The sequence below is a fragment of the Bufo gargarizans genome, chromosome 7, assembly GCF_014858855.1.
Source record: "Bufo gargarizans isolate SCDJY-AF-19 chromosome 7, ASM1485885v1, whole genome shotgun sequence".
Classification (NCBI taxonomy): Eukaryota; Metazoa; Chordata; class Amphibia; order Anura; family Bufonidae; genus Bufo; species Bufo gargarizans.
In genome coordinates this window covers 96,266,631-96,287,906 of record NC_058086.1, presented here as the reverse complement: position 1 = coordinate 96,287,906, position 21,276 = coordinate 96,266,631, and the positions used below count along the sequence as shown (strand labels likewise).

Below are 21,276 nucleotides of genomic sequence, written 5' to 3'. Positions count from 1 at the left end.
AAACAGAGCTTGGAAACTATAGGCCGGTAAGTTTAACCCGTTCCCGACACATGACGTACTATTACGTCACGAAAGTCTGCGACTTACCGCATCTTGAAGTAATAGTACGTCATGGATAACTCCAGTCACCGCACCGCATCACGCGGTGACCGGAGTAAGCTGACTGCACTAATCGGCAGTCAGCCATCATAGCTGAAGGGGAGGAGGAGTTTTTCTGCCCCCCCCCCCCCCCCAGCAGCCCCAATCGCTGCATTTGGCTGGGTAGTAAAAACCGGCCCATTGCAGCACCGGCAATGTATGTAACTGCAGTGGGGCTCGGCTAGATGCGGTAGGCGCTGATGAAATCAGCACATGTCTCCTCCTAGGTCAGGAAGGGGACACCAGACACAGGTGTCTCTTCCCAGCGCTGCGATTGGCTGGAGCAACGCTCCAGCCTATGGCAGCACTATACTACAATCAGCCAATCTGTGGTGCTGCAGGTGGCTGCGAAGGAGGCGATTGGGGCTGATTACATTAGCCCATGTCCCCTCCCAGCGCTGCTCGTTGTCATCTGGGACTTGTGGTACTACCACATAAATCACTGCTTTTCACTCAGAAGAAAAAACATCTGGAACAGCTGTGATATTTTGGCTCATATGCAGCTGTTTCAGATCCCCATTACCTTTAACAGTGACCGCCAATTTAATAAGTGACCTCCACAGTGCCTGACCCTTTAAGCAGTAAAGAAATATGGCTGGGTTGTTATGGAAACCTGGAGTAAAACTGTGTTTATGGCAGTTGGGATCTGAAGAGAAAGAATTGCAGGCTTGTATTTGGGGTGAGGGGGGGGGTTCATTTTTGGGGAATATCTCAGGAACGGTACGTCCTAGAGACACCTGTGTGCCAAATTTGGTGAAGATCGGTCCAGTCATTTGGTCACGCATAAAGAACGTCTAGACAGAAACTCATATATATATATATATATATATATATATATATATACACACACACACACACATATACATATATATATATATATATATATACACACACACACACATATATACACACACACATTTTAATAGATATCAATATCTAGCAGAAGGACCCAGCTTCGCATTTTTTTGTAAAGAGATAAAAGACCGTTTCCCCCCCATAACGGTGACCTCCACAGTGGCCACCCCTTTAACAGTAACCGCCCCTTTAGCATTTACTACCCCTTTAACAGTTACCTTCATAGTGTCCGTCCATTTAACAGAGACCTCCACAGTGACCGCCCCTTTAACAGGGACCTTCATATTGCCCACCCATTTAATAAGTGACCTCCACTGTGCCCGCCCCTTTAAAAACAGTGACCTCCTCTGTGCCGCCCCATTAAGCAGTAAAGAAATATGGCTGAGTTGTGAGCCCCAATTTCCATAGTTAGTAGGAAACTCTGGAATTCAGATTTTTTTCAAACTCTATTTCTCTGACCCGACATTACTCATATGCTAGACCACTAGGTTTGACCCCAGTAAATGCATCAGACATTATGAAGTTTTGGGGGCTGTTGCTGATATGGGCCTGATAAAAAAAACTAAAAAACTAAATGAGACAATATTGGAGTTCAGATGTCTTGAAATTCCTACATAATAATGCAGAGTCGTCGTCGTCGTCCCCCCCACCAAAATGACCCACATTTTAAGTCTATTCAAAATAAGACCCCTCCTGGAACACTTTAACTCAAGATTTACAGAGGTGTTCACCCCAGAAAAAGAAATTAGCATAGATAAAAGGACATTTTAAAAGGAAGGGTTACATTTCGGCAGTACATATCCAGCAAGCGGGCACAGTACGGAATAAAAATGTAGAAGCTGTGCGAGAGTACATCCGAGTACACCTACAGGTTCCGAGTTTATGAGAGGAAAGATTCCCGGATACAACCCCCTGAATGCCCCCTCGTCCTAGGAGTTACTGGCAAGAGTGTGTGGGACTTACTGTACCCACTGCTCGATAATGGTTATGGACCTCTATGTAGATCACTATTACACTAGCACCCCTCTACTTATGTCCCTAAAAGCCTGAGGTACTGTGGCTTGCAGCACAGTGCGAAAAAAATCAGAGAGAGCTCCCTAGATCCCTGGTAGGGCAACTACTCCGAAAAGGCGACAGTAAAGCTCTCCTCCATGAGAACATGCTGGTGGCTAAGTACATGGACAAGAGGGATGTCCTTGTACTAACCACCATTCATACCAACACCAGTTCTCCTGCCCAAGTGCGAGGTACCACTATCCCTGTCAACAAGCCAGACTGCATCTCTGATTACAACAGGCACATGGGAGGGGTTGATCTGTCCGATCAAGTTCTGAAGCCCTACAGTGCCATGTGTAAAACTAAGGTGTGGTACAAAAAGCTTGAAGTATACATTGTACAGATGGCAATGTACAATGCGTACATTTTACATCAAACTGCAGGCCACACAGGAAGTTTCCTTCAGTTCTAAGCGGTGGTAATCCAGGCCCTAATTTTCCAAAGTCAGGAAGGGGAGGGCCCGAGTACTCCAGGAGGTCATGGTGCCCGTGTTGTACCAGGACAACATTTCCCTGGTGAAGTGCCAAAAACAGCAAAAAGGGGGAAAGACCCAGAAAAGATGTCGGGTTTGTTAAAAAAAAAAAAAAAGGGGAATACGAAAGGACACCATTTATTAGTGTAACACCTGCCCTGATAAACCAGGCTTCTGCATGAAAGAATGCTTCCCAACCTACCACTCATCAATGGATTTTTAATTTCATCTTTTATGCGCCCTGTAATATTTCCATATCTCTGATTGCATACTCACTTTCCAACAACCACTACATAATTTTTTGTGTGAGACACCCGTTTGGTAACCAGTTAAAATGTTCGTCCGGGGGTGATCTTTCCGAAATGGGGTCATTTCTTGGAGTTTTTCATTTCTGGGAACCTCAGGAATTTATTTAATGCAACATGGCACCTAAAATCCATGTCTGCCAATTCAGGTCAGCAAAATCCATTTTTAGCAGTTTGTATCTAGAGCCCTGCCATGCGCCCATACATCATTTTTTTAGCACATTTTTTTATTTTCACAGGCAAGCTTTTCCCAATTCTGCCAGATGGGTCAAAGTGCTCACTACCCACCTTGAAATATTCCTTGAGGGGTGTAGTTTCCAGAATGGGGTCACTTTTGGGGGGTTTCCACTCTAGGGCCACCTCAGGGTGTATTCACATGCGACATAGCTCCCAAATACCATTCCAGCTAAACCTGCTCTCCAAAAGCCATCGGGTGCTCCTTGCACTCTGAAGCATGCTGAGAAATAGAAATTTGCTAATTTAAAAATAAAAAATTATAAATAAAAATTTTTTTTTTAACTTCTTTTTACCACTGTCATGAAGTACAATATGTGACGAGAAAATCTCATAATGGCCTGTATAACTAAAGCGTTTTAAAATTATTACCACATAAAGTGACACATTAGATTTGCAAAAAATGACCTGGGCAGGAAGGTGAAAACAGGCCTGGGGTTGAAGGGGTTAATATCTGTTGTGGGTAAACAGTTTGAACGTTTTCTAAGAGATGCTATCTTGGAGAACCTCAATGAAAAGAAGCAAATAACGCCATATCAGCATGGCTTCATGAGGGATCGGTCATGTCAAGCTAGTTTAATCAGTTTCTACGAGGAGGTAAGTTCTAGACTTGACAGCGGCGAATCAATGGATGTCGTATATCTGGATTTCTCCAAAGCAATTGACACTGTACCACATAAAAGGTTAGTATATAAAATGAGAATGCTTGGACTGGGAGAAAAGGTCTGTATGTGGGTAAGTAACTGGCTCAGTGATAGAAAACAGAGGGTGGTTATTAACCGTACACACTCAGATTGGGTCACTGTCACTAGTGGAGTACCTCAGGTGTCAGTACTGGGCCCTATCCTCTTCAATATATATGTATTAATGATCTTGTAGAAGGCTTGCACAGGAAAATATCAATTTTTGCAGATCACACTAAACTGTGTAAAGTAATTGACACGGAAGAGGACAATATACTGCTACAAATAGATCTGGATAGATTGGAGGCTTGGGTAGAGAAGTGGCAGATGAGGTTTAACACTGACAAATGTAAGGTTATGCACATGGGAAGTAATAATGCAAGTCACCCGTACATACTAAATGGCAAAACACTGGGTAACACTGATATGGAAAAGGACCAAGGATTTTAATAAAAAGCAAACTAAGCTGTAAAAACCAGTGTCAGGCAGTTGCTGCCAATAAGATAATGGGTTGCATCAAAAGGGGCATATATGCCCGTGATGAGAACATAGTCCTACCACTTTATAAATCACTAGTCAGACCACACATGGAGAACTGTGTACAGTTCTGGGCACCTGTAAACAATGTAGACAGAGCTGGAAAAAGTACAGAGGAGGGCAACTAAAGTAATAACTGGAATGGGGCGGGGGGGGGGGATTCTACAGTACATTGAAAGATCAACATTAGGGTTATTAAATTTAGAAGAGAAAAAAAAGGGACTGAGGGGAGATCTAAATACTATGTATAAATATATCAGGGGTCACTACAGAGATCTCTCCCATCATCTATTTATCCCCAGGACTGTGACGAAGGGACATCCTCTGCGTCTGGAGAAAAGAAGATTTGTACACAAACATAGAAGAGGATTCTTTACGGTAAGAGCAGTGAGACTATAAAAATCTCTGCCTGAGGAGATGGTGATGGTGAGTTTACTAAAAGAGTTCAAGAGGGGCCTGGATGTATTTCTGGAGTGTAATAAAATTACAGGCTATAGATACTAGAGATGGGTCATTGATCTAGGGAGTTATTCTGATTGGAGTCAGGAAGGATTTTTTTTCCCCTTAAGTGGGGAAATCAGTAATTAGTCTTACCGTTAATTGTTTTTACAGGAGTCCAACATGACAGCACATGGGAGGATGTCCATCCCCATCTCTGTAGAGACAGGAAGTGAGGGAAAAGGTTCCACCCACTCCACCCTCCTACCCCCACTCACCGTCTCCAGTGTTTTCTAAATTACTACACTGGATAGATGCAACTAAATTTTATTCATTTTCTGTTATATCATACAATGTTAACTTCACACTGTAATCAACAAAAAGGGAGGGTAATAGGAGTGCTGTCATGTTGGACTCCTGGAAAAATAATTACCGTTAAGACCAATTACAGATTTCCAGGACATCCCCCATGACAGCACATGCGAGAATTACCAAATTAATCTCTCAGGGAGGGACCACAGCTTGAAGGACCCTCCGACCAAAAGGTCAGATTATGACTGGTCAGAAGATCCAACCTGTAGTATTTGCAAAAGGTGCTATAACTAGACAAAGTTGCAGCTTGGCATATCTAGTGTACCGTAGCACTTGCTCTCTCTGCCCAGTTGGCTACAGCCCTGGTAGAGTGAGCCCTAACTGAAATTAGACAGAGCTTGTTTTGAAGATGATAGGTTTCCTGGATCGTCCGTTTGATCCACCTGGTAAGAGTCCTTTTAGAGACTCTTCCCTTTACTGGTTTCTCCAATTTTGACGAAAAGGTTAGAGTCACTTCTTTCTTATTCTGTCTCCTGTAGATATTTGAGGACAGTCCGTTGGACATCTAGGCAGTGAAACCGTGCCTCTTGTGGATTTCTAGGAGAAGCATAAAAAGAGAACAGGATTATCTCTTGTTCTCTATGAAAAGATGTTGCCACCTTGGGTTGAAAGCCTGGATCTAATTTTAGAATTAGTCTGTCTTCCAAAATTCTTAAATAGGGCCTGAGACTCCCCTATTCTACGGGCAGAAGTGATTGCCACTATAAAGGAGATTGTCAATGATAAATGTTTCAGGGAAATGGATTCTAAAGGCTCACAGTGTGCCTCACATAGAGCATTAAGTACCAGACAAAAGATCCCAAGGTGGCACAGTTTGTCTCAAGGAGGGCCTTAATCTGGTTATAGCTTTTAAAAATCGCTTAACCCATCGGTGATCGGCTAGCGAATAGTCAACAAAGGTGGATAAAGTAGAGATCTGTACTTTTAATGTACTCGGTCTTGGTCCTAAATCAAACTCCTTCTGTAAAAACAAAATTTTGTTGTATATTGCCGACGTTACCGGCTCTGTAGGGTGGAAATAACAATCTGATAATCCATGCCTTTTTAGCATGTACCTCTCAGGATCCATGCTTTCAAGTTCAACTTCAAGTCTGGATAAAGAAACTGTCCCTGGGTCAGCAGGTTCGGCATCAGAGGTAGAGATACTGGCTGTTCTAGTGCCATCTAGTGGATACCAACTTCTCTTTGGCCAAGCTGGACCTATGAATATGAAGTTTCCTGGGCTCTGGCAGATCTTTTTTTGAACTGCCAGGATGAGCAGAATCGGTGAAAAAGGTGTATGCCAGGTTCATATTCCATATTTACGACATAGCATCTACTCTTAAGGGATTTCCCTTGGGGTCTAGAGAAAAATATTTTCTCTGGGTATTTTACCTGGAAGCAATGAGAACGACTTGAGGCAATCCCTATTTGCAGCACAGTTCCTGAAATACCTGTCTGTCTAACCTCCATTCCCCTGGATGAAATTTGTTCCTGCTCAGGAAATCTGCAGTGGTGTTTTCTGCCCCTCTTAGGTGTAAGGCTGTAATTGACAGAACATTGTTTTGGGCCCGGAGGAAAATCTGATCCACAATTCTCTGAAGTTGAGGGTTCTGAGTTCCTCCTTAGTGTCTGAGGTAGCAGACTGCTTTCATAGTGTCTGATAAGATCCTCAGATGCGTTCCCCTCAGGCTCTGGCCTGCGACTCTTAAAGTTTTCAGGACAGCCGCCATTTCTCTTGCATTTGAAGATCTTTGACTTTCCAATGACGACCTATCTCCGTGAAAAACTGGCCCCCTACCTAGGCTCCCCAGCCCTTCTTGCTGGCATAGGTGGTCACTATCGTGAATGGACTTTTGTTCCAGCATACTCCTTTTTAAGATTGGCTGGGTCTATCCACCAGTCTAGCGCATTCTTTACTTTGGTGAGTATATCCATTTTCTTGTCCAAGGTATTCTGTTTTTTGTTCCAGCTGGATAGGATCAGGTTTTGTAGGGGTCTGGTATGGATCTGAGCCCAAGGAACCAAGGGAATACAAGAAGTTATTATGCCTAGTACATGCATTGGTTCTCTGATAGTACAGTTTCCTCTTTTCTGGAAGGAAGATATTTATTTTATAAACGCTTTGCGTTTGGGTGCTGGAAGAAAAGATGCTTGACTTATGGAATCCAGGAGTGTCCCCAGAAATATTTTCCTATAATTCATCTGGAAATCCGACTTTAGGTTGATGAGCCAACCCAGGTCGTGGAGTAGATTCAGAGTTATCTGAAGATGCTTTTTCAGGAGTTCTTGTGATTCTGCTATCAAGAGAAAGTCATCTAAATATGGAACGATTAGTACATCCTGATGTCTCAGATGGGCCATGATCTATACTACTATCTTGGTAAATACCCGAGGGGCACATGAAATCCCAAAGGGCAGACATTGAAACTGGAAGTGATACACTAACCCGTCTAATTTTATTTCAAACCTGAATTATTGATGGTGCTCTGGATTTATGAGGACATGGTAATAAGCATCCATAAAGGTCAATAGTACACATTAAAGCTCCTGGTGCAATGAGAGAGATTGCTGTCTGGACCGATTCCATCTTGAATTTGTAATAACGGATCCATCTGTTTAGAAACTTTACGTTTATTATAGTCCGGAATGTGCCATAATTTTTTTTTTATTTTTTTTTTTTTTACAAGGAACAGTTTTGAATAGTGGCCTTTGAACTGCTGCGATTTTGGAACTGGTGGTGTGGCTCCCAGTTTGCATAGTTTTTGTATGTCATGTATCATCAGATTTTTCAAGGAGGTTGTTTTGGGAATTGTCATGCAGAACCTTTGAGGAGGAAGGGATCTGAATTCTATTTTGTAGCACTCTTGGAACGTCTTAAGTACCCAAGGGTTCTGCGTAATTTAAGTCCATTTGTGACTAAAGAACTGCAGCTTTCCTCCTACTGGTCTGGCGTCATTGTTTTCCTGTATTGCTGGTGGTATTTGGATTGAATAAGAACCCTCTGCCTTTTCCACCTTTAGGGTAGCTCCACCTTCCGGTCTTTCCTTTCCCTCGCCCAGAAAAATTATGCGTTTGTCCAGGAGTTCTCAGAAAGGACTGAGACTTCTTAGGCCTTTCCTCTGGGAACCCTTTCTTATCAGCCGCTCTTTCTAGGATTGTGTTCAACACAGGCCCGAAGACATAAGAACCCGAAAAGGGGATGGAGCATAATTTGTTCTTAGAGGCCAAGTCATCAGACCAGTTTTGTAGCCATAAGGCTCTTCTGGCCGTACTGGCTAACGTGCCATTTTTTGCAGCAAAACGGATCTATTCGGCTGACGCATCAGCTAGGAAAGCTGTAGCTACTTTTAAGAGGGGAAACAAATCCAGAATCTCGCAATATGTTATGTTACTTGACTGATGACCTTTTGATTATATGCACTTCACCTGTGTTTTTCTCTGTTCCCTACCCTCCTTTTTCAATGGCAATATACACAATATTTATTATGTAACAAAGTAATTTCTTAATTGGTTGTCTATGAGCTCAAGTTCTTCTAATCTTTGTCTAATATTTAGAGAGCGTCACCAAGTCATTTCTGTGGGGGTGGTCCCTATATGTAGCCGCCATATTTTATTGGTACTTTTACAATCAAGCAAACCTCAATATTTACCTGATTCTGCAATTTACAGAAACACCTCATATGTGGTCATAAACATAAAAAAAGACATTGCAGGGCTCAGAAGGAAGGAAAAAAGAGGCAGTTTTAGACAGGTTACATTTGAAGACCACCTGATGCACCTCTACAGGGGAAACCCTCAAGAAGTGACCCAAGTTGGAAACTTTACCTTCCAAGGAATATTTCAAGGGGGGGTTAGTGGGCAATTTGTTTCATAGAAAAAAGAATCTATGAAAATTGGCCGTGAAAATGAAAAATTACATATCTATCAAGAAAATGTCAATTTAGTCCCGAAATTTTATTTTAATAAAGGGTATCAGGATAAAATGCACCCCACTGTTTGTTGTCCATTTTCTCCCGAACAAGGAAGCACTCCATATGTGGTCATAAAATGCCGTATGGGCACACCACAGGGCTCAATATTGTGATAAGAGGGCAGATTTTGCTGGAATAGTTTTTGGAAACCACAAAAAATGACCCCATTTTGGAAACTACACCACTTAAGGAACTGATCGAAGGTTCATAGAATTTAGAAACACTTTACTGTGAAAATGAAAAATTAGATTTTATTTCCAATAAAATGTTTCTTTAGCGCTAAATTTTTCATATACATGAGGCATAACAGGAAAAAATGCATCCCATAATTTGTTATGCATTTTTCCTGAATACGGCAACACTCCATACGTCGTTGTAAAATACTGTTTTGAGGCACAGCATGAAATTGCTTTTAGGGGCTATTTTTTTCACCAATGTAGCTGTGAGAGGGCTTGTTTTTTTGCAGTACAAATTGTAGGTTTTTTTGCACCATTTTCGTGTACATATGTCTTTTTGGTCACTATATATAACATTTTTAGTGAGGTCAGGTGGGCAAAAATTGCAATTCGGTCAGTGTTTTTTTTTTTGTTTGTTTGTTTCATGCGGTATGTATGATATAATTGTATTATGTGGGTTAATACGGTTATGACAGTATCAAATTTATATTTTTTATGTTTTTCTACTTTTTCAGCATAAAATCACTTTTCTATTAAGAATAAATTATATTTTACACAGCCATATACTAACTTCCATAACATCCAATGTAGCTGTGTGAGGGCTTGCTTTTTGCGAGACAGGCTGTAGTTTTTATTGGTATCATTTTGGGGGTACATATGCCTTTTAATCACTTTTTATTCAATGTTTGTGAGGTCAAGTGGGCACAAACTGCAATTCTGCATTTCTATAGGCTTTCCTCATGTGGTACATATTATAACTGTATTCTGTGGGTTGATAGTTATGGTGATGCCATATTTACAGTTAGGTCCATATATATTTTGACAGACATTTTTCAAAAATTTTCTTTTGTACATTACCACTATTAATTTTGAACAAAACTATTCAGATGTAGTTGAAGTTCAGACTCATTTTAGCTTCAATTCAGTGGGTTGAACAAACTGATTGAATAAAAATGTGAGGAACTAAAAACATTTTTAAACTTAATCCCTTCATTGTAGAGGCAAATCAAATAATTGTAAATAAGGGCTCTTTCACACCTGCGTTCTTTTCTTCTGGCATAGAGTTCCGTCGTCGGGGCTCTATGCCGGAAGAATCCTGATCAGTTTTATCCTAATGCATTCTGAATGGAGAGAAATCCTGAACACTTGCCGCAAGGCCGGATCCAGAATTAATGCCTATTGAAAGGCATTGATCCGGATCCGGCCTTAAGCTAAACGTCGTTTCGGCGCATTGGCGGATCCGACGTTTAGCTTTTTCTGAATGGTTACCATGGCTGCTGGGACGCTAAAGTGCTGGCAGCCATGGTAAAGTGTAGTGGGGAGTGGGAGAGCAGTATACTTACCATCCGTGCGGCTCCCGGGGCGCTCCAGAGTGACGTCAGGGCGCCCCACGAGCATGGATGACGTGATCGCATGGAAACGTCATCCATGCGCATCGGGCGCTCTGACGTGATTCTGGAGCGCCCCGGTAGCTGCACGGACGGTAAGTATATTGCTCCCCCGCTCCCCACTACTACTATGGCAACCAGGACTTTAATAGCGTCCTGGCTGCCATAGTAACACTGAATACATTTTTAAGATGGATCCGTCTTCAAATGCTTTCAGTACACTTGCGTTTTTCCGGATCCGGCGTGTAATTCCGGCAAGTGGAGTACGCGCCGGATCCGGACAACCCAAGTGTGAAAGAGGCCTAAAATGTTAATTTCTAATAATAGGTGAAAAACCTTTTAACAGTCTAATGACACATGGAATGTAGAATCAGCTTGTTAAGTTACACAGATGGAATATCAAGGGATAATATCAGAATAATATTTTACATAAAATCACTGAAACTTTATATATCATAGCCGCATATCAAACGTTTTGATTAGTGTAGGTCTGAGGGCTCCCACCGCACATAGTACTCTACTTTCTGCAGGACACAGGTTCAATTAAAAATCTAAAAGCCCGTCTTGAGTCAGCAACAAGCAGGGAGGAGAGATTGTGATAGGTGAGCCCAGTCCCTAAGGGGTTAAAAATGCGGTGAGGTGAAAATGAGCCCGGTCCCTAAGGGGTTAAAAATGCCTGATTAGTCAGAAAAATGCATTGCAATACCGGAACAGTTTTTTCCAGTGTCATTCGGCAAAACTGATCTGGTATTTTTTTTTTCACATTTCTAAAGGCCTGCGCATGTGTAGACCGGAATACTGGATCCATCAATGTGGCAATTTGAATGCCGGATCCGCCACTAATACATTCCTATGGAAGAAAATTGCAGATCAGGTATTTAGGCAAGTGTTCAGCTTTTTTGGCCGGAGATAAAACCGCAGCATGCTGCGGCATTATCTCTGTCCTGAAAAGTCAAAAAGACTGAACTGAAGACATCCTGATGCATCCTGAACGGATTGCTCTCCATTCAGAATGCATTAGGATAAAATTGATCAGTTCTTTTCCGGTAGAGCCCCTAGGACGGAAGTCTATGGCGGAAAAGGGAAAACGCTAGTGTGAAAGTACCCTAACATTTTTATTTTTTCACCCATGTAGCAGTACAAGAGCTTATTTTTTGCGTGATAGGCTGTGGTTTGTATTGGTATCATTTTGGGATGCATTTGATTTTTTTTTATCAACTTTTTTGGAAGGGGAGGGGACAAAAAACATCAGTTCTATCGTTTGTTTGTTTTTTACTGCATTTACCATGCGGCATTATTACCAAGATGCTTTTATAGATCAGGTCGTTACGGACACGGCAATACTATATGTGATTTTTTTATTTTCTTCATTTATCAGGAATTCAAGAGGGCCATGGACGTATTTCTGGAGCCTTATAATATTACAGGCTATAGCTACTAGAGAGGGGTCTTCCTCTGGATCAACTTGCGGGATAACAGGCCGAACTGGATGGACAAATGTCTTTTTTCGGCCTTATGTACTATGTTACTATCATACATTTATTGTGAGTATTTCTTATTTTTCCCAACTTTTTACTCGGGTAATTTATGATTTTTCCTACTCACTGGAATATTTGTTCTATTAAATTATTTCTGTAATCAAAAATCATTAGCATATATGCTGACAATTGTAGTGATAATTGGGATAAATACCTTAAGAATATTCCGCAATAGGTTTTTCATTTCAGTATTTTGACTTGATAACTGGGATGCCTGGCTTGAGATTTCAAATACTAAATTGTGAAAATGCTTTACAGCCTAAAGAAAAAAATAGCCATCAAAAAGTAAATTATCTAAATAAATATCAACAGAATTTATCTTAAATAATACAGTATCCTAGAGGATCTATTATGAACATGGATCAAAGTGTTTTTCCAACATTTACAAGTAGGGTTAGGCAGCCAAAATATTATAAATTTTAAAATTTGTAAACGTTACCAATTCTTTGCCATTTCATTTTTTTCTGGACCTCTCCATTCCTTGCCACCTCATATTGATATGGGTACATGATTTCATCCAAAGTGAGGATGTGTACCAAACCTAGGTGACGGTACTATAGAGAGAACTTTACACTGTGGTTAATATTAAGGGAAAGTTTCTTAAAAAGATCAGTTCACCAATCATAACACTAATAATAATTATAATAAATATATATATATATATATATATATATATATATACACATATATATATATATATATATATATATATATATACATACATACACACACACATACATATACACATACATACACAGTTTTGCTTGGGCTATATAGGGTTAGTTTTTAAGTCTGTCCTTGTGCTCCTTGATACCATGTTTAAATGGGGTTATCCTGGAATTTATATTGCTGAGACTCCCGCTGATAAGCCCATCCTAGACCATGTAATGTCACTATAAATCAATCACATGGCCTAGTTTAAACTCAGGCCCATCAAAGTGAATGGGACTGAGCTGCAATACCAAAACACAGCCAGTACAATGGATGGCGCTTTGCTTGGAAAACTGCTGGCTAGCTGCGCTCACCAGACGAAATCCTGCGCTGTTCACTTCTGTATTCGCGCAGTGAGTGAAGGCCGCTCTCCTAATGCCGGCTTCCTCACTGTGACATAGTCGGCGCAGGTGCAGTGAGGAATCCGGCACCAGGAGCGCATCATTCACTGCGCCTTCGCCAAATACAATAGTGAACTGTGCAGGCGCGTGATTTAGTCTGCGATGCAGGGAATAGTGACATCAATTAAGGGGAGCAGGGCGAGCAGAAAAGGGGACCTAGGCGGGATAAAGGGTGAGTAGACAGAGCCTCTAGGTGCTGATTTTACGACCACGTAGCACCTAGAGGCTCATTAGCATATTATAAAAGTGGTTATTTTACAAAAACGGCTGCAGGAACAAATGTCAGAAACATACTGTTATGTAGTGCACATTGCTAATGTCGGCTACATAACAGTATTTCTGGTGGTAGAAACCCTTTAAGTGCTGTCCATGTGAAATTAAACACAAGACATGACAACATGCTGTGAAACAAGACATGACAGCTAAATGTTAATAACATTTTTTTTCTTTTTTACAAACAAATTAAACAGGCACAAAATAAACAAAAAACAAAACAAAAAAACTAGCCTGACAAAGGACATTTACGTCATAGGTGTTCAGATGTGTAATTCTGGGTTTGTTACCTTTGGTAGAAGTTGTTGAAATAAATCACGTTCTAATGCCAAAATACTGATGTGAGGCATAAACATTTCTGTAACAATTCTGAACAATCCTAAAAGAGTGGGGGGTGAAACTTTACAAACCGGAAACCAACAAAGTGTAATTTTTTTAAAATTTCTATTTACTTACGTATTTTTTCCTTCCCATCATTTGAACATTGAAACATGGAGTATGAATTATTAAGGAAAACAATGAATTGCCATATTTTATTAGCGTACCCATTTTAAAAACTACACAAAACCTGCCATAGTCCATATTCTACAGTTATTTTTAGCATACATTTTGGTATTTCAAGGTAATGTATCAGAAAAAGATCTACCGGTAGTTTTAAATCCACTTTCATATCTTAAAAAGTTTTTCGATTATTTTTATTTATTTTTTTCCATATCACTAAAATTACAGCAATTACTTGGTCTGTACAGATAACTTCTCCGTGGTCATCTAATAATCTTACAATGACAGATATGACCTAAATATAGATAAACACAGGATCCACAATTCACAACAGATTATGTTCATAGCTTAGGGTATTTTCACACTAGCGGCAGGACGGATCAGACAGGTTGTTCACCCTGTTGGATCAGTCCTGTCGCTATTTTGCCGTGCTGCCGCTTCGTCCCCATTGACTATAATAGGGACGGGGGCGGAGCTCCAGCACAGCACGGCAGTCCACAGCGAGAGGCCGCCGGACTAAAGTCGGACATGTAGTACTTTTAGTTCAGCAGCCTCTCACTGTGCTGCATCGGAGCTCCGCCCCCCGTCCCCATTATAGTCAATGGGGACTGAGCGGCAGTCTGGCGGCATGGCAAAATAGCGGCAGGACGGATCCGACAGGGTGAACAGCCTGTTGGATCCGTCCTGCCGCTAGTGTGAAAGCAGCCTGATCCCTGCTAGAACGCATATTTCTATATGCTGTTAAAGGGGTTTTCTGGGATTTTAATATTCATGACCTATCCTAAGGATAAGTCATCAAAATCAGATTGGTGGGGATCCAACTCTTAGCACCCCTGCCGATCAGCTAGTTGGAAGAAATGGCCACGCTCCGTGAGAGCGCAGCCTTCCCATCATTATTTACCTGCTCGCCATCGAGCAGGTGTTATTAAAAGCCGTCCCATTCATTTCAGTGGGACGGCTCTTTCCCATTCAAGTGTGTAGGAATGAGCCATCCAATTGAAATGAATGAAACCGTTTTTAATTACACCTGCTTGCTGCTGCAACATCAACAGCGAGCAAGAAAACATCGATGGGAAGGCTGCGCTCACATGGAGCGCGCACTTCTCTTCAACCAACTGATCGGCGAGGTGGTGATATCGATGACTAGAGATAAACCAATAATTTGTCATGAAGCGTATTTAATTCAGGTCTATCTGTCACAAGGGTGTCAAGAGCCACGCCTGACTCCGTTGTACCCGGGGTCAGGAGGTCGCAGCGGTTGGCTGCACGCTCTATGTCAGATAGGGAAGTTTCCTTATTGTAGCTTTCTGGGTTTGCTTTACAAACCCTTTTGGCTCACTCAGGGATCCGTAGCTCCTTCTCTCAGCTGTTCCTTGTCCAGCACTCCCAATCCTCCTTATATTCCCCTCTCACACTTCTCTGGTTGCCAGATATAGAGCCTCCTGCCTGGACATCTATTCTGACCCACTGGAGCTGTGTTGCTGCGTTCTCTGAGTGTTGCCTTAGAACGCTACCCTCCGGATCCCTGTTGGACCTTTGTGGACAATTGTTGCCGTCCACCTGGGTGTTTGTGTTTGTCTGTCCTCTCCCTGGTGTTTCCCTCTTAGTGCAGTGGTGAGGACTAGCGATCCCACCGGCCCGTTCATTATCTAGGGCTCATTTCAGGGAAAGCCAGGGTTTAGGCACGTGATCGCCGCACGGGTGAGGAACCCGTCTAGGGACGTCAGGGCAGGCAGGTGCCAGCTGCAAGGTGAGTTAGGGGTCACCACCTTTCCCTCTCCCTTGGGCAGGGCTTTCCCTGTTTTCCTCCCTGTGCGTGTTGCCGGTCATTACACTATCCCAGCCTGCAGTTAAACTTTAGGGAGAATGCATCTCTGTGTACACCACTGTGCGATGCAGCAACATGCATAACTAGTCATTTCTGGTAGCAAAACAGTTACAGTGCATCAGAATGACAGGCTAGTCACATATATTGACGTTCAGGCCACCAACATTCCTAGCTAACCCCAGTTAAAGCATAAGAAAAACAAACAGCAGCCTTCAGTAAAGAGAGGTAAAAAAAAAACTGGACACCCCTACAATGACTATTTAGTGGAACAAAATAAGGACATGGAATTAGTGGAGAGAGAAGAAAAAAAAAAAAAGTTCTTTTAATCCATGTGCAAAAACGCATGCTTTTAACCACTACCCGACCGCCTAACGCAGGATTGCGGGTGGTCTGTTCCTCCTGGACGCGCCGGCGCATCCTCTCGCACAAAGGAGCGCGCGTTCACAGGATCGGAAGGTAAACGAGTGGATCTACAGCCTGCCAGCGGCTGGCAGGCTGTATATGCGATTTTTTGTTAACACAGTCTTATAAACCTGCTACCTGGTCCTCTGGTGGTCCCTTTTGCTTGGATCGACCACCAGAGGACACAGGCAGCTCTATAATAAGTAGCACCAAACTAAACCCCCCCCCCCGTCACTTATTAACCCCTTATTAACCCCTGATCACCCCCCTGTCATTGATAACCCGCCTGTAAGGCTCCATTCAGAAGTCCATATGTGTTTTGCGGATCCGCAAGACACGGACAACGCGGATCTGCAAAACACGGACACCGGCAATGTGCTTTCCGCTTTTTGAGGATCCACACATTGCCAGAACTATATAGAAAATGCCCTTTCTTGTCCGCAATTGCGGACAAGAATAGGACATGTTCTATAGGCTCTACAAAAAACGCAGTGCTCGCCCGATCAGGCCTGATCTTGTGCGTACACTTACGTTCAGTCTGCCCCACCGCAGTTTTCTTTTTCTGATCACTGCAAAAACACTGTAAAATCGCTGCGGCGCTATAAAGATCACTTTTGAGGGGCATGGCGAGTTCAAAGAAGATTTATTTTATTTGGCACAAGTTAGCGGAAATTTATATAAATATATATTTTTTTTCTTTCAAAGTCTCATATTCCACTAACTTGTGACAAAAAAAAAAAAATCTCACATGAACTCACCATACCCCTCACGGAATCCAAATGTGTAAAAATTTTTAGACATTTATATTCCAGACTTCTTCCCACGCTTTAGGGCCCCTAAAATGCCAGGGCAGTATAAATACCCTCACAAGTGACCCCATTTTGGAAAGACGACACCCCAAGGTATTACATGAGGGGTATGGTGAGTTCATGTAAAAAAAAAAATAAAATTGTCACAAGTTAGTGGAATATGAGACTTTGTAAGAAAAATAAAAAATAAAATCATTTTCCGCTAACTTGTGACAAAAAATAAAAACTTTCATGAACTCACTATGACCATGAGCGAATACCTTAGGGTGTCTATTTTCCGAAATGGGGTCATTTGTGGGGTGTTTCTACTGTCTGTGCATCGTAGAACCTCAGGAAACATGACAGGTGCTCAGAAAGTAAGCTTCAAAATGCGGAAATTCACATTTTTGTACCATAGTTTATAAACGCTATAACTTTTGCGCAAACCAATAAATATACACTTATTGCATTTTTTTTTAATCAAAGACATGTAGAACAATAAGTTTTAGAGAAAAATTTATATAGAAATGTAGTTTAAAAAAAGAAAAATTACAACTGAAAGTGAAAAAAAATTTGGTCAATTTCGGTTAATAACAAAAAAAAAGTACCATATTTTTCGCCCTATAAGACGCACCTAGGTTTTTGAGGAGGAAAATAAAAAAATTATTTTTAACCAAAAGGTGCGCTTTTGGTGGGTTTTGAACTAATTGTGGTCTGTGGGTGACGCACTGTCATGGGGGATCTGTGGGTGACGCACTGTCATGGGGGATCTGTGGGTGACGCACTGTCATGGGGGATCTGTGGGTGACGCACTGTCATGGGGGATCTGTGGGTGACGCACTGTCATGGGGGATCTGTGAGTGACGCACTGTCATGGGGGATCTGTGAGTGACGCACTGTCATGGGGGATCTGTGAGTGACGCACTGTCATGGGGGATCTGTGAGTGACGCACTGTCATGGGGGATCTGTGAGTGACGCACTGTCATGGGGGATCTGTGAGTGACGCACTGTCATGGGGGATCTGTGAGTGACGCACTGTCATGGGGGATCTGTGAGTGACGCACTGTCATGGGGGATCTGTGAGTGACGCACTGTCATGGGGGATCTGTGAGTGACGCACTGTCATGGGGGATCTGTGAGTGACGCACTGTCATGGGGGATCTGTGAGTGACGCACTGTCATGGGGGATCTGTGAGTGACGCACTGTCATGGGGGATCTGTGAGTGACGCACTGTCATGGGGGATCAGAAACCGTGAAAGTAGTGTAGTGCAGAATTTTAAAAAGTGGTCTGTTCATTAAGGGGGTTTAAGCTAGGGGAGCTGAGGTGGTTAAAATTCCTTCTGTTAGCTGTAGAGTGACTAAGGCCTCATGCACACGGCCGTTTTGGTCCGCATCAGAGCCCCGTTTTGGCGGCTCGGATGCAGACCCATTCACTTCAATGGGGCCACAAATGATGCGGACAGCACTCTGTGTGCTGTCCGCATCCGTTGCTCCGTTCCATAGCCCCGCAAAAAAAATATAACGTGCTATTCTTGTCCGTTTTGCGGACAAGAATAGGCATTTCTTCAATGGGCCGCCCGTTCCGCAAATAGCGGAAGGCACACTGGCGGCTTCCGTTTTTTTGCAGATCCATGGTTTGCGAACCGCAAAAAAAAAACAGAACGGTCGTGTGCATGAGGCTTTAGGCTTAGTTCACACGTCACATATTTGGTCAGATATTCTCATTAGTTATTGTCAGCCCGAAGCAGGTACGGGTCAAAACCATAGAATAGGTGCATATCTATTCATGACACGCAATTCGAGAGCAGGCTTGGCTCCTGAATTTGGCTTACAATAAGGTCTCATGCACACGGCCGTCGTTTTTGGTCTGCAACCAAGCCGCAGTTTTGGTGGCTCAGATGTGGACCCATTCACTTCAATGGGGCTGCAAAAGATGCGGACAAGAATAGGCAGTTATATTAAAGGCTGCCTGTGCCATCAGTGTTTTGCGGACCGCAAAAAAAGTGACGTTGTGTGCATATAGCCTAAGTGATGGAAATAACTGACCAAATAACAGAAGCTTGAACTCAGCCTTGCAGGTCAATGTTAGCTTCAGGTCTAAATTTATCAGTGGGGACCTAACCAAGATTCAAGTAGTGGCCCCATGACAGTGGGAAGGGGTTAGCAGTAAGGCTGTGTTCACATCACTGTTCATTTTTCCATTCTGATCCGTCAGATTAAAAAAAGGCAGTTCCTGTATTGTGAGCATCTGCCTTCAAACCATCAGCATTTGATCAGTATTTGTAAGTCAAAAATAGGAATGGGCACAAAACAGAGATAACACCTGATGGAAATATTTTCTAATCTTCTGTGTTTTGGACACACACCTGCTTTTGGCTTCCAAATCATGATGAAATCCTGATGCAAAATTCTGACCATGTGATAGAGGCCTTATGGCAAATGAAACAGCAGGACCCTTTTTTTGGTTAATTTTCAGTTCTTCTGACGGATCAAAAGAACAGCAAAATAAATGGTGATGTTAACACTGCCAAATAGAGACACTAGCGGCTCTACAACAGACTGGTGAGGGTGGTAACAGCGAGATAGTGGCCCCGGAACAGAGTGGGGGGGGGGGGGGCAACAGCAGATGCAGTAACAGCACAAGATGGTGGCAGGTCACAGTAGGACAAAAAGGCAGTAAAAGCAGCAGGTGTGTGGCATCAGGAGGGTGCCAGCATCAAAATTGTGGCAGCAGCACGTAACAGACAATTTGTCACAATGTTCTGGTGTGGCAGCACAATAGAGTCAGGGATCATTACTGCCAAAATGATCCAGTCTGTTGCATCAGTGTCTAGAAATCCGAGTGGATTCAGGCTTGATTCGTTATAATGGTTTGTCTGGCAACATTTAGTGTTGAAAGGCGAGCTCTCTTCCTAGTAAATACACCACCCGCTGCACTAAACACCTGCTCTGTTGCCACACTGCACAGGGCAAACTCGGCAAGTTATGGCTAAAATTCAGGTTTGGCTGCCCAGTAGTCTAGGAGATTTGGGATTTGTGGTGACAGGGTGGAGTCCAAGTATGCCACCACCTGCTGCTGGGTGGTTTCTTCAGTTGATAGCTCATCAAAGGCACAAGACATAAGTTGCTGCTGATGGAGCTGGTGCTGCTCCTGCCCCCTATCCCCCTCCAGCAGTCATGGCATTGGAGCGTGAGCTTGAAGGGTCCCCCCAGTTAAACCTTTGTGAGGATGGGCGATGGGCACACCTAGGCAGCAACCAACCAACTACAAAAGGATGTCTCTATAGTAGTTGAGTTCTTCATCCCTCACAGGTGAAAACAAAAACAAAAAAGACCCCATTTTGAACCGGTAGTGAGGGTCTAACATTCTAGAGTGCCAGTATTCATCCCTCTGCCGAATGATGATAATGCAGAAACTAAAAGAAAGGATGCTTGAGTTTTTTGGTTGAATGTATGGACAGTAGGAGGTGCACAACTGGGTAATTTGCAATTTTCAGGTTTATTGGTAGACAAAGCGTTTCGGGGTACTTCTGACCCAGGTCTAAAAGACACACCAAAAGGTACATGTTCAAAATATACGACAATAAACATGTAGAAGTTTAAGGGAAACATTTAAAATAATAATATAATAATACATAAGGGAATGGCATGCATATAAATAAAATAGACATGCGGAAATGCCTGGGTAAATAGATCATACATACAAATAAAATGGATATGCAAGAAAATATATTTATATAGATACATAAAAATAGCATAAATGAATATATTATTTAGAAAAAGTAAGCATGGGTATATAAAAGTAAGGAAATGGGTAAAAACATCATATGTCTAGAATTCTCCAAACTGCCCTTATATGTATAGTGTGTCCAAAGATAATCCTATTTTATATAAAATACTAGCAATAACTATTTTTGAAAAGTAAAACATAGTATAATTATATTATATTATATATATATATATATATATATATATATATATATATATATATATATAAATAATATATAGGAGTATATAAAAAAAAATAGAGAATAGTTTGTACATAAGAGTTTTTTTGAAAACCTATTTGGTAAGAAAGATAATTGATCACCGATTAGTTGGCTCCAGTGGCAGTATAGTTTGAACAACAATGTTGTGTGGTAATGTAAAGTGATGTGCAAGGAGTCAGGGGATGGGGATATACAGAGGGCCGATTATCAGTATGAAAGGCCTTATATACGGTATG

General features: G+C 42.1%; 1 protein-coding gene across 4 annotated transcripts in view; it reads right to left on the bottom strand.

The window, feature by feature from the left end:
- Positions 1-21,276, bottom strand: part of C7H1orf112 (chromosome 7 C1orf112 homolog) — a 674,745-nt gene that overhangs the window by 618,216 nt on the left and 35,253 nt on the right. For 3 of the 4 annotated variants that reach the window (XR_006390915.1, XM_044302156.1, XM_044302158.1), the window contains exons 2-4: positions 13,987-14,026; positions 13,821-13,909; positions 12,300-12,404 (exon numbers count right to left, since the gene is read on the bottom strand). Coding sequence is in view for 3 of the 4 variants with exons in the window: in XM_044302156.1 (XP_044158091.1) it covers positions 12,300-12,404; positions 13,821-13,909; positions 13,987-14,026 (234 nt within the window). In the remaining variant the exon portion in view is untranslated. The remainder of the gene's footprint in view (positions 1-12,299; positions 12,405-13,820; positions 13,910-13,986; positions 14,027-21,276) is intronic. The other variant, XM_044302157.1, reaches the window with a different exon arrangement.